The sequence below is a fragment of the Populus nigra genome, chromosome 6, assembly GCF_951802175.1.
Source record: "Populus nigra chromosome 6, ddPopNigr1.1, whole genome shotgun sequence".
In the NCBI taxonomy this organism is placed as follows: domain Eukaryota; kingdom Viridiplantae; phylum Streptophyta; class Magnoliopsida; order Malpighiales; family Salicaceae; genus Populus; species Populus nigra.
In genome coordinates, this window is record NC_084857.1 from 5,334,476 (window position 1) to 5,347,782 (window position 13,307).

The 13,307-nt window shown below is 32.6% G+C and overlaps 1 protein-coding gene and 2 non-coding genes across 4 annotated transcripts; all 3 read right to left on the reverse strand.

The window, feature by feature from the left end:
- Window positions 1-3,067: 3,067 nt before the first annotated feature.
- Window positions 3,068-3,158, reverse strand: LOC133698084 (small nucleolar RNA snoR116). The gene has a single exon (XR_009843008.1). It is a non-coding gene; the product is annotated as a small nucleolar RNA snoR116 (small nucleolar RNA).
- A 58-nt stretch (window positions 3,159-3,216) lies between these two features.
- LOC133698085 (small nucleolar RNA snoR117) lies at window positions 3,217-3,303 on the reverse strand. Its single transcript, XR_009843009.1, has one exon. It is a non-coding gene; the product is annotated as a small nucleolar RNA snoR117 (small nucleolar RNA).
- Window positions 3,304-5,072: 1,769 nt separating this feature from the next.
- On the reverse strand, window positions 5,073-13,047 carry LOC133696588 (metal tolerance protein 10-like). 2 transcript variants are annotated; one of them, XM_062118806.1, is made up of 6 exons: window positions 12,786-13,047; window positions 7,770-7,882; window positions 7,432-7,680; window positions 6,805-6,885; window positions 5,954-6,184; window positions 5,073-5,603 (listed from the first exon to the last, which is right to left on the reverse strand). In XM_062118806.1, exons 1-6 carry the CDS (start codon window positions 12,976-12,978, stop codon window positions 5,259-5,261), a joined length of 1,212 nt encoding a protein of 403 aa, XP_061974790.1. In that variant the 5' UTR covers window positions 12,979-13,047; the 3' UTR covers window positions 5,073-5,258. The 2 variants fall into 2 exon arrangements, with proteins under 2 accessions (XP_061974790.1, XP_061974791.1); XM_062118807.1 differs by lacking the exon at window positions 12,786-13,047 and adding an exon at window positions 11,074-11,220.
- Window positions 13,048-13,307: the final 260 nt, after the last annotated feature.

Consider the following 13,307-nt stretch of genomic DNA (forward strand, 5'->3'; position numbering starts at 1 on the left):
AAGGCAAGCACGCAACACCTTGTTGTCTTGGAATTTTTTTCATAGTCGATTGAAAGGTCAATTGATCTTTCAACTAAATAAAAGGGGGATAATCTTTACCGTCTACTTGTAACTAAATTGTATTTGAAATTGAATTGTATTATTTGAATTTAATTAATAATATATTATAATTTTTATATTTGAAATAAAATACTAAATCATATAATTGAATTTTTATTCTGCCTTTAATTCATAAATTAATTTTTTGTTACAATTTCTTATTAATGTAAATGATAAGATAAAGACAGTAGGCATGCATGATGTGGAAAATATTATGAACGAATGATACGATAAAATCATATTATTATTTTTAGTAATAAAGATATTTTTATGCCAATTTTATTTCTCATTACCAATAAAGATATTCTCATCTTAAATCGCTTGATATCTTAATTTCGCCGACCAAACTAGTTAATGCCGTGTCTTGAATTTTAGACTTGAGTTCCAATCAGAAGAATCTTGCTACAAAAAACCTAAACAAAACCTATTAATTTCCGTTCTATTTGTATTTGCTGCCCGACCGTCCAGCGCAGCATGCATGGAACAAGTTGTACGATCCAGAACTGCCTGTTTTCCTTCTCAAGGAGGAGAGCATGGCGAACTTGGAGAGAACCTCGTATGGTGAGGCTGTAATAACCGGGAAGTTCGAAGGTGGGTCCCAAAATTCGAGACATTGAAAAGAAAAGGAATGAAATAGAAAAGTCACAACGCCATGCTAGGCCTCGAATAGGTCAAGCAAATGGAAGGGCTGAATCCAATGGATAAGGCTGCTTCCTACATTATTGAGGACTCTTCCCTTCTTTCGATCGTTTAGTTTGTTTCGAAGAGGCGAAAGCAAAAGGATAGAAAAAGGATGATCCTGTCTCAGGGCATTGTAAAAGGAATATCCCCTTATCTGTAATGTGAACAAAAAACGTTATGGAACATTCCCTCAACGATCCCTCATTCTCGCAATCTTTACTTTTCCAAAATATTATTCAGAAAATAAGACAGCTTCTCTAGAAATTCTACGTGGAATTTTGCAAGATAAACCAGAAAAATAGAAGAGGATCTCTTGCTACTTGTTTTTCACTTAAAAATATATTAAAATAATATATTTTTTATTTTTTAAAATTTATATTTAATATTACCATGTCAAAAAATAAATAAATAAATTAAATTTTAGCACAAAGAAATATCTTTATACATCTTAACAAGTCTTGATTCAACCGATATTCAACATTAGGGGTATAAATTAGAACAATATACAATAAAATCTCAATGAAAGCCCTAAAAATCCGTGATCGTGGATGAAAATGTTAGAATACAACGGCAGATATTTATTCTCCATGAGGCAATAATTCCAAAGCCACACGGGGGATTCTCACACAAATGAGGAAAATTAGACTGCATGACACCGCGAACAAAATAACGCAGGGGAAATATCTCGACCAGAAACCCAGAAGGCATAAAATGGGTATGAAGACACCATGCTTCACAGAATAGGCCCATACAATATGTGAAGTCCTCATAGGTGTCGGCAACGGACAGCACTGAAGATTATTTTGTTATTTGCCTTGCCATTAAAAGTACGGTTTCTAAAATAATTGCCTTCTCTCGTCTTTCACTCGTACAAACAGATACAATAAACAAAAATAAACACACAGCAATTTAAAAAAAACTTAATATTCATTAATTTTAAATCTTATAAAATTAATTAAAATACATACAAACTAATTCCGATATTCACGTTAATAAATAAAAAAATAAACACACAAAACCAATAAAAAAAATACATCATTCAAGTAGATTTTTGAAGCACAAAATAAAAGATGGATTATTTATTATGTGTTTAGTTAATTCAATCTTTTTTTTTGTATTTTGCAGTAAAGATGGCAAAATGCAAATTTTGTTAATTTGTTGAAATTCTTTGATATAGTTGTTGAAATTCTTATATTCCTTTATTTTTATTTTTGTTGATTTTTCGTTGTTATTCTATTTTCATCGTTCATTATTAAATTACCGTCAAACATGATGGCTTGTCAACTTGAAGAAATGGAAGGAATTATTGATGCATTTTCTTTTATTGGGTGTGTTTATTTTTGTTCATATTACATCAACGTAACGAGAGAAGGCATTATTTTACATCCTAACAATTCCACACGCTCAAGCGTCATTATTGTGTTCAATCAAAGGATCAACAATGGTGTTCAATCGAAAACTCAGACTGCCAACATTTCGTTCCATTTAATGGAGTTCCTCTCATTTCAGAATATAACATAATAGTTGACCAGAATAGTGTATGTAATCAGCAAACGCTATATTATGAAAACATCTTTAAGCCATAATCACAGATGCAAGCACTGCTAAGTGTTTTTCGCTTGGATTTTTCACATCAGCATAATTCCGAAAAATCCAAGAAAAACTTCATTTAAACAAAGATAAATTTTTCCGGTATCTGAAAACACGGGTTTCGTGGAGGAGAATGATTTAAATGTGGGAGCTTCTGAAGGCACAAACCTTATCAAAATAAGGAATCATGCTATAATCTCAGCACCCGGATAGGTATTGGCAACGTACAGCACTGAAACACTATAGAAAGAGCGCATCAGAGACTCTAAATTGTTGCCCTCCACACCCAAATTTCGTTTCAACTACATCACAGACGAGCGCAGTTTATGTAACTGCATCGAATGTTTGGCTTTACCTTTGATTCTAAAACAAGAAGAGAGAACTTTTTTTCCAATTTTAAAGCAGGATTAATGACCTTAATATTAAAATGAATAGTGTAACCGAGTTGTTTTTATGTAAAAGAAGAAAGAAAAGAAATAGAATGTAGGAACATCTGAATGCATAAGCTTCAGTAAAACGGAAGCAAATGCCAGAATCTCAGCACCCAAAATTGGTGTCGGCAACGTACAGCACTGAAAACGCTATTGAAATTTAAAGCACTTCAGAGACTCTAATTTGTTGCCTTTTCCCAAAAGGGGAAAAAAAAAACAGGCAAAAAAATTACTGCTATTCAAACAGCACATGACATCGAAACAGAGGTCTCAGAAATTATTAGATGGCATCAACAAGCTCAAGTTTTTTTTGAGCTCTCAAAGTTTGATGGTATATGATTTTCATCGTCACTGCCTCGTGTTAAAAAATGATTTCCCTAGGAAAAAAATTTATAAAAGAAAGTTTTAAGAAACAAAGCCTCAGGATCTATACAAGTTTGTGTGTCATCAAAGATACAGAAAGATCTAAGATGGTACGGACAATTTTGATGCATCACAGGCTATACATTACAATAGAAATCAAAAACACTAGGAAAATGAAGAGAGCGTGGAAGGGTACAAATTTGAGGGATCGACGCAGGCTTGGTGTAGATGGAGAAGATGAGAAGTGGTGGCTAACGTACATAGGGGGCGGAGTTCCGAGAGATGAAGCATTTGTTGGGGATTAAATAGTAGTTGAGAATAGGGCAGAAACCCTAGTTTGCTGCTCTTTAAAATTACCGAACTGACCTGGGCTATGTTTCAGCCCAATCCAGCGTAAGAGTTCGAAACCCTAAACATTTTATGAGACAATGAAAGCCCAGCTCAGTAGTCTTTTTAAGTATGATATAGTGCCACCTCCGTCATAATTTAACTTTAAAGAGAAAATTATGTTCTTAGATTGAGAAATTATTAGAAATTAATCATTTTCATAGTTATTGAAAGGGTAATTAAGAAAAAGTTTGAATATAGAGGAATGCGTTTGGTGGAGAGAATGCAAGTGAATTTCTTTTGTTTATTTGCTATAAAGTATATTTTTTTAAAAGAATACTTTTCATGCAAAGTAAATTTTTAAAAAATAAATTATTTTTTTAATGTTTGAAAGCGTATGAAAAATAAATTAGAAAATATTTTTTTGAGTTTTTCTATGTCATACAAATAATCTATAAAATAAATTTTTATTGTTTTTTTTTCAAGTTTATTAAGAGAATATAAACTAAATCTGACATATAAAAAAAGTTGAAAAATTATGAATTTTAAAAATTATATAATTTTATAAATTATTTCAAATAAAATAAATAGTAATAAAAAATATATAGCAATTAAATTCAAAATCAAATTCTAAGGAATAAAAATCTATAGTTGGTATAAAAATTAAATTTTAATGGATGAAAAAAAAAAAAAATCAAAACATATTGAGTGCCAAACTTGATATAACTAACAAATAACAAGATATTTTTAAAATTTTTATAATTTCTATAAAGTGTTTTTCATCTAAAATAAAATAAAAATATTTTTTTTAAAATCAAACCACATTTTCTTTTAATTAAAAAATATTTTTTATTAACCAGTTTCTAATAGTAAATAAATATATAAAAGTTTATAAAATAGTCTTAAAAAAAACACTTTCCATGACAATCTTTGTCCATTTTCATTAGATAATTATTCCTTATAAAGTGAATTCATCAAACATGAAAATGTTTCGAGGGATAAAGATTACTAATCTATGGCAAGAGACTAAATATAGCAGTGATATAATGTTGTTCTTGTAAGTAAAGAAGGGATACGATGTTGGCAAAACAAATAGAATTGTAATGGTTTTAATAAATAAGATAATATTTATTTATGGAAACGAAAGAGTTCCATTTGGAATTCCATATAAAATAGTGAATTGTTCTTTGCATTTTTTTTTCTTGGAAATAAGATTCAAGGGGAAAATAATTGCAAAGAAGATTATGCATCTGGAAAATGAATTTATATACGATACTCATAGTTCATATAAGTTGATGTAGAAATAATAATAAAAAAAACCTTGTTTTAGAGAAAAACTCTGAAAGTTTTTAGTGTATTACGTTAATTAAACATGCTTAATTGAATATTTTCTCCGTAAAATGATTTTCGTTGTATCAGTCGACGTCTTCCTCGTCTACATTGCAAAAAACAAGAGTTCCCGACCAGCACAATTTTTTTTTTACCCCTCACAGCATCTGATGGAGAATTTTCATCGCCCTCAATCAGTTGAAGTTTTAACCAAAGGACGAGGAGGGGAAAAAAACATGTATAACAAAAAGATTAATCAAGAAAACATGACCTTAACTAATAGCATTGATTAACAGTATTAGAGCGGAATATTAGGTGAATTATAGCAGACAAGAAGCTACGGACTGTCAATTAAGCAGCGGAACAAGAGAAAATTAGTTGGCCTCGCAAAGAACTTGCAGTGAAAGGTTGAGCTCCAGCCATTATTACCATCACCCATTAGAACTTGCTCCTGTGTTCAGGCCTATGGGAAAACTCGAAATCTATATGCACAAAAGCTCGCTCAACTTCAGGTAATTGCTCAAGCTTCTCTTGGAGATCCTCGCCGATATTATGTGCTTGGTTCAAAACCATGTCTCCTGGCAAGACTATGTCAACCTCCGCAAAGTAATGTTTACCGAAAGTGTACGCCCTAACCGTGTCAATATGCTTGATCTCTTTATGGTGATTCCATATCAGGTATGTTAGCTTTGCTAGAAACTCAGGCGGGGCAGTTCTTCCAATCAAAGACCATACATTCTCGATAACTGTTCTGGTCCATGTGTTGATGGTATACAACGCTATCTGCGTATTGGGTGAAGAAATGATCGATAATTCTTAAACCAAAGTCTTAAATCCTAATAGGAGGAACCAAATGAGATTCTTATTTACTATCTATCCTACAGTGCCCTGCTAAGGACACCGATAGGCATTGCTATCAGCTCTTTGAAAGGCCAAGCAATTTTTACAAAAATAGCAGAGCATTTGAACATATTCTGCAGGACATAATAGGTGACATGGATTTAATCATATCTATCCAGATAGTTTTTTCTAAAAAAAAAATGAATAAAGCAAGAGAAGTTGAAGTGTGGTTAAACCAACTTGAAATACAGCAGAATAAAGAACTACGAGAATTCACAGTTTAAGAAACTTACTATAATAGCTCCAGTAGGATCGATCCACCAGTAATATCGGATTGCTAGGACGGCTGTTATCAAACCAACTGAATTTGTTACGACGTCAAAAAGATGATCTTGAGCATAGGCTCTGACAATTTCATTCTTAAATCTTCGACAATAGAGCATTAGCAGAAACTTCACTACCGTGACAGAAACCATTATGGCAATCATCCATTTCTCCTGCCCCTTATCCATTTCAGGCCCTTTCTGCATCAAATAAATAAAATCTATTCTAAGACTGCATAAGAGAGCGGTGAAGATGGTAGGAAGCTTCACATAGGAAATCAGGCTAGTTGAAGTAAAGAATGACTTTGTTGAGTCCGCTATGTTCCCTCACTGAGTGCAGAACATAGTAGGACAATCGAAGCCATACTCATGAAATTTTTCCTGAAGAAAATCTGTTCAAATTTAGATCTAAGAGGTCGTGGATATTAACAGAAAAATATCGAATCAGTTTTTCAACTCAATTCCATGTGCGATTACTCCCCTAAATTGACAATCTCCCTCCCTTTCCAAGACAGAGACAGTGGCAACTGGCAACTAATGTGATTAAACAAAGTTCAAAGCATGAACAGAGTGGGTATATCATTCAAATTTTATAGTTTAAATTTTCTTTTTCTCTGAATTTTGGCCGAAAGTATCATAGCATATAAGAAAGTCTAAGCTGTTTCTAGCAAGTGATCTAAATCTTTTCTCGAATGTCTGATCTGAAGAATAAAAGTCAAAGGTGAAAACGAGGTTAAAATCTAAGTACGAGTCCAACATTGCACTACTATTTAGTTCATCCTTTTTCTCAGATGAAAAATGAGTAAATCGTAGTCGCGTACCTTCAAAATGAGCCGCCGACCAGACTCAAGTAGAATTTGCAACCCCAGTGTCGCCATTACAGATGCAAAGACAATGATGCCCTGCATAATCAAGCGTGATTATCAGACATGTTGAAATGAAGGAAATCAATAATTTCATAATAATTTGAGTTGGAAAGATGTCCAGTTATGCAAAATTTGAATTCCTAATTGCTTTCTCTTGGAGTGTAATGCTGATTATTTCCCTTTCTTTGCTCCATATATTCGTTAATTTTCCCTGACAAAAAAAATGACAGTTTATCCATCTTGAAACCCAATTGGATTGTGATATTAGCCAGTCCCTTGCATCTTCTTATCCTTGGATATATCCAAGCAAATGCTATTGCCTGTAATCATTTTGAAATTCTATCGCAATAATTGAAGTACACCTTCCATGGCCCTCTATTGCTTTCTGTCACTGAATAGATTTTACTTTAGGAATGTTTGTGTAACATAACAGCACATAGAGTTGATATAACAATCCACTTACAGACCTCTTTGAGAGAATGAGAGAAGGAAAAATAGAAGATCAGAAGTCATGTCTGCAATGGATCTGATTCCAGACAAATAAGTATTAAACTGAGTGACCAAGTAAATGCACCAACTTACCACGGGCTGCATCCGTTTCTTTCCAATTGGATAGTGGTGGTAATGGTTTGGCTTTTTCATGGCATATGAAGTGAACCACAAAATAAATCCCGACAAGAGATCCAGTAGGGAGTCCAGAGTTGAAGCAATAACTGCCAAAGATTTGCTCTCCATAGAAGCATAAACCTTTGCTGCAAATAGTAGCAAGTTAGCTACATTGGAAATATAAATTGCTAGTCGCTCACTCTTTGCCAGCTGCTTCATTTCATCCTGAAAAGAAGAAGGATGCCTTTAGATTGAAACTATTATATCATTAGCAAGAGTGGGGAGCAGAGGGGGAAAAGAAGATAGCATCCTACCTCTGTCGGATTTCCAGGGAAACAACCCGATTCAGTCATGGCCTCCATCTCATTATACCCTTCAAGTAGCCTTTCTTGTTTCTTGTAGTATTCAGAAACCTTGCGTTGCTTCCCTGAGGCCAAGCATCGAAGAAAGAGATGGGCATAAATTCTACAATGTAGCACTAAAGAGACTGAAATCACAAGCAAATGGAAGTGTCCCAATACAATGAAAGAAGTTACAAGTAACCATTGTCATACAACTCCCTCCCTGTATCTGTCAGGTAAAATTTATTCTTCAAGAAGTCTTAAGAATCTACCAAATAGAGTAGTAAATTGCTAAAAATCAATGTAAACAGCTACGAACTCTATAATCAGCTCATTATTTAAACATGATGCTTTGACCAGCCACAGTTTTGGCATGAATGCAAGGGAGTCTGGATGATGCAAAAGCACAATAATGGTTATCTTTATCATGGTGAAAATAAACATGCAATCACGAAGTTAAGCATGGCATGCTCTCAACTCAAAACCATCTATTTTACTAATAATGCTTTTTGCACCACAATATTAGACTCGTTGTAAATTATCTAGCCACCACAAACTAGAATGAATTAGTAATTTTAAGTGCTGAATGCAGCGTTAACACAATTGATCCAATGATAAGAAATAGTTGATAACCTTCTCTTGCCAATGTCCAAACAAGAGGATAGAGAAACAAAGGGCTCTAGAGGCACAAAAACTACATATTGGTGTCCTTGGTGGAAGAGTACTGTAACTTCTTCTTTTTTATTCTTTTCAGGGCTTTAATATTTGAAGAGTAAGGAAGTGTTTGAAATTGCAACAATACTTGTTTTTCAAAATACATTTAACTTAAAAATATATTAAAATAATATTTTTAAAATTTTTTAAAATTAATAAATCAAATCATATAAAAACACTAAAAAAATAATAATTTTAATTTTCTTTTTCAATTTTTTGCAAAAACATGTCCGAGCTGCATAGCAAAACAACTTTAAACCTCGACAAATGATCCTTGTGTTTTGACAAGAAGCCAAAAAAACACATATGCTGTAACTGAACCAGACATGTAGTTCTTACAATATAACAACACGTCACTAGCCTAGAGCCAGGACATCAGCCTACAGTACAAAGTAGAATGATCAGAGGTCTTAGGAAACGACTGACAACCTGAGTTTCAGGTATTTGAGAAGTTCACAGAATCAATGCTCTCGAAATTGGGTTGGTATACATTGCCTCACTTCTCGTGGTCAAAGGATAATGCAACCCGAGTCATTGTTTATAAGCTCAGATCAAGCCGCCCCCACATAAGCAGAGGTTGAAAGTCCACTCACGATTATTTAAAAATTAAATTTGTTTGAGGATATATTAAAATATTTTTTTATTTTAAAAAAATTATTTTTAATGTTAGTATATTGGAAAATATTAAAAAAATAAATAAAAAATAATTTTTTTTCAAAAATAAAAATAAAAAATATCTAAATTAATAATATATTTGATAATTTGAAATTTTGCACGTAAACAATTTGTGTATGCTTGCATCATTAATTTTCAAGTTACTCAAAATCATCAAACGTCACTTAATGCTCATTCAGATGTAAACTAGATCATTTACAATTTTACATGGACGACGTAGATAGGATCAAATTTTTAAAAAATATATAAAAAATCCTAGCATTACTAACATGTTTTCAAGAAGAAGAAAAAAATTATGTAGAAATTGATCCAATATAACCAGAAAAAATATAACTTGACTAAAAAATTTTTCAAAACGATATTTTTTTTAAAAAAATATTGAGATGATAATATATTAGATTGACCCGAGTCAAACCAGGTTAACATGTAAAATTCATGATTCGAGTCATGAGACCATAATAATTTTATAAAAAATAAATAAAAAAATATATTAAAACCTAATTCTCAATATTGAAGAATGAAATTGAAAAAATTAATTAAAAAATGATAAAAAAACTCGAGTTAACATGTTAAGCCTCAATCATGAGACAAAGAAAAACTAATTAAAAAAAAATCAAAATAAATTATGAATTTCAATTCTCAATTAATCCAATATTAAAGAATAAAATTGAAAAAAAATCAATTAGAAAGAAAAACAAAACTTACTAAACTCTTAACTCAATTCATAAAACTAGATAACCATATATTAAACAAATTAAAACAAATTATAAAATTTAATTCTCAATCAAACTAAATGTTAAGGGATGAACTGAAAAAAAAAATTCAATAACAAAAAAAACTAGAAAAAATTAAATCAAATGGATTAACCTGCAAATTAAATCCGTGACACGGATCATAAGAATAGAATAATTTTATAAAAAATAAATTATAAAACTTAATTTTTAATAAATTTAATATTAAATTATTAAAATAAAAAAATTATTTCAATAAACAATAACCGTTATAAAAAAGAAGGGTAACAATAATTTTCACTTATCAATCAATCTTTGACAATAGTCAATTAATAAATAAACAAGCAAGCAAACAATCAAACGGCGACAGAACAGGGAACATTCAGAGAGCAAACAAATCAAAGTAGGAATCACAAAATTGATTACTATAACAATAATATATGCATCAGAATCCACTAAGAAGACGTGTAAAATCTTGTCATATTATTATATTAGCATCTTAGACAAATTAAGGTGAGAAATGACTGGGAAAGCTAGTATGCTTTTACGCTTTTTCATTTATATAAAAGGAAAAGGAAAACCCCTTATAAGGAATTCCTTTTGCCATCACCAACCTCGCAAAAAAGAATCAATGTCCACCCAGAAAAACCCAGCACTTAATTTGTGATAAGTCATGGCAATTGGCAACCCCACTAATTAATTCCACAAATACCAAACTAGAATAAATTCCAAGGAATCAGAGGTCACCTTCCACCTTTCCACTAAATAAAAAAAAATGTCCTGCAGGCTTAAACGGACAGTCCCAACTAGCAGGGAGCTAAATGCAATGGACAGTGGCTATTATTCATGGCCAAACTAACACAAATAAACAAGTAACAGTGTATAGAGTAGATGATGAAAAACAAAAACAAATAAATTCAGGGCATTGAAACTAGAAAATACAGTGTTGGATTTTGTTCATTAAAAACATGCTTGGAACTCTTTCAACTATAGCATAGAGCATTGGTGTCCCCTCCTCGTAGATCTAGGCTCGAACCTTTTATTTGGAGGGAAAAAAAACTATAGCATAGCGCGTTCATAAAAATAATTAAAATAACAGCTACAATATCCAAACAATTGAGAAAAGAGATCGAGAGAGGAAATTAAATAGTGAGCACTTGAAGTAGGGAGGAGACGGTCCAGGGAGAAAGAAGAGACTCGATCAAGACTTCGATGCTTATGACTTTCTCGAGGAAGACGGAACTTATCAATATCTAATCTCCATGAGGCCGGTGGAGGAAGCAAAAATGAGTGTTATCATCTTCTGTTGTATAATCAGTGCCGCCGCCGCCGCCACTCTCTCTAGCCATGACTAGTGTCGCCTTGGTCACTTCTTCACAACTTGTATACTGGTCGCGATTGGTGTTTTTTTTTTTAAAAGAACTTATGACTATCTTTTCAGGCTTTGTGGAGTTGTAGTCGTTTACAGCGGGGGTGGGCGGTGCAAGCTGTAACCGCCTATTCCTAAATATTTGGGTAAAATCTATTGTGGTGCAACACGCGGCATAATCTCTCTTGTTTCCTGAAATTTCCGTGGCGGGCAGAATGGTGCCTGATGCCTCTTGCTGCTCATTTTTACTCCAGCCTAAAGATATTTAAAAGAGTGATTGTTTTTGTGATTTAATTTATTTTTTTAAAATATTTTGTGTTTAAAAATAATATTAAATTAATATATTATTAGATATATTTTTTTGACCTATTACTGTTAAAAGAAAGTTAAAAAAAAATATTAATACATTTTCAATTAAAATATAGTACTTATGAAAATCCACCATACATAACATTATCAAACACACACACACAAATATTTGATCTAACCCTTCTTAATAAACAAATGAAAAATCAATCAAATTTCTCTTATTAAATTTTAAAATGGCATATATATATAAAAAGTAATCTATATATCCACATTGACAGTAATTGGTTGGATGTATTTACTAGATTTCAACTCAAAATATAATTAGAATCTTTCTATTTTTTTAACCTAATATATGACCAGGAAAAATGAAGTCGGGATAGCTATGATAAATTAATTCAATAGACTGAAATTGGCTAGCTTACATAATTTACAGGAGGTCGTCATATTCTCATCTAAGCTTAACAGGGACGGATAGAATTATATCTAGACCAGTACTGATCACAACAGGTATATCCATGCATATATACATAAACGGAATACATGTGTATACTTAAGATCATCCCATGTAGCAAGAAATTAATATTGAAAATCTTAATTAGACCACAATCTTAATTATATATGATCATCTGTAACCTTGTCAGGTGTGGAAATATTGTCTTGTCGATCCCAGGAAAAAAAGAGAAAAGAAGACAACCTAGAACATGCAAGGCATGTGAAGCACAAGCTACTGGCAAGATGCTAGGCAGATAGGAACAACAGAAAACTAGAAGAGAGGTTTGAAGGTGTGATGACGGCCACTTTTGAATTAATGTTCGCACATTTCAAGTGCTAATATCCTAATTAGAGAGTGCAGATCTCTTACAGCTTGCAACTACATAGGTTGCCACGAGCTTCCTTTTAACATGATAAAAGTTTCGGAAAGGTAATCGCTAAACACAAGTCGAAAAAAGAAAAAGCAGGAATTGTTGATGTATTGTCTAGCTGTAAGAAATTTTAAACAAAAATTAAAAATGCAACCTATGTAATTGCTGAGAATTGCTGGTTAATTGCTGTGCGTGAGGTTATATTTCTGGCTTTTCCACTCTCTATAATTTCTCTAGCGAGAGTTATCGTCAGAATCAACTTTGCAACTTCTAGAATTATACGCAGTTATCAAGATCAAGGAGAAGATCGAGGCGAGGAATGCATTACTTGATGATGTACGCAGGAAAGAGGACCAAGTTTGACGACCACGATCAGTGTCTTGCTTTTCTATGCGAAAACTGTCGAGACTGAGTCGCCATGTCAATGGGTCCTCTCCTACCGCTGATTTTGCAAATGGAAGAGCCTCTGCACTATAATCTTCTGTAACATTCTTTCTGTGATCGCTCTGATCTCCTTCCATGTAACTTTTTTTGCCAAGAGAGACAAATGAAAAGGTTGATGGCTGTAACTTGTGCAGATTGTACGCATTCAAGAATCCCCAAAACCGCCTCCTTGTTATAGGAAAAGGCCGAGCTACACGTGGCTTCCTTTTCTTTCTCCAAAATGAAAAGCCGGCTTCTTCAAACATGGATTCGGCTATTTCGTGAGCGGGACGCTACAGGGGCAGCGATATTTTTTACCTGAATTTTTATCAATAACAACAAAATCTTTACGGGTTCAGCAAGTGCTGTCCAGTTAAATAATTTTGAGAGTTGTTATTTTTTAAATTAATTTTTATTTAAAAAATAT

Coding starts and splice junctions, on each gene's coding strand:
- LOC133696588 (XM_062118806.1), bottom strand. CDS start 12,978: ATGGAAGGAGATCAGAGCGATCACAGAAAGAATGTTACAGAAGATTAT. Junction 7,883..12,785: donor TTTCCTGCGTACATCATCAA/GTAATGCATTCC, acceptor GCTTGGCCTCAG/GGAAGCAACGCAAGGTTTCT. Junction 6,886..7,431: donor AGAAACGGATGCAGCCCGTG/GTAAGTTGGTGC, acceptor TTGATTATGCAG/GGCATCATTGTCTTTGCATC.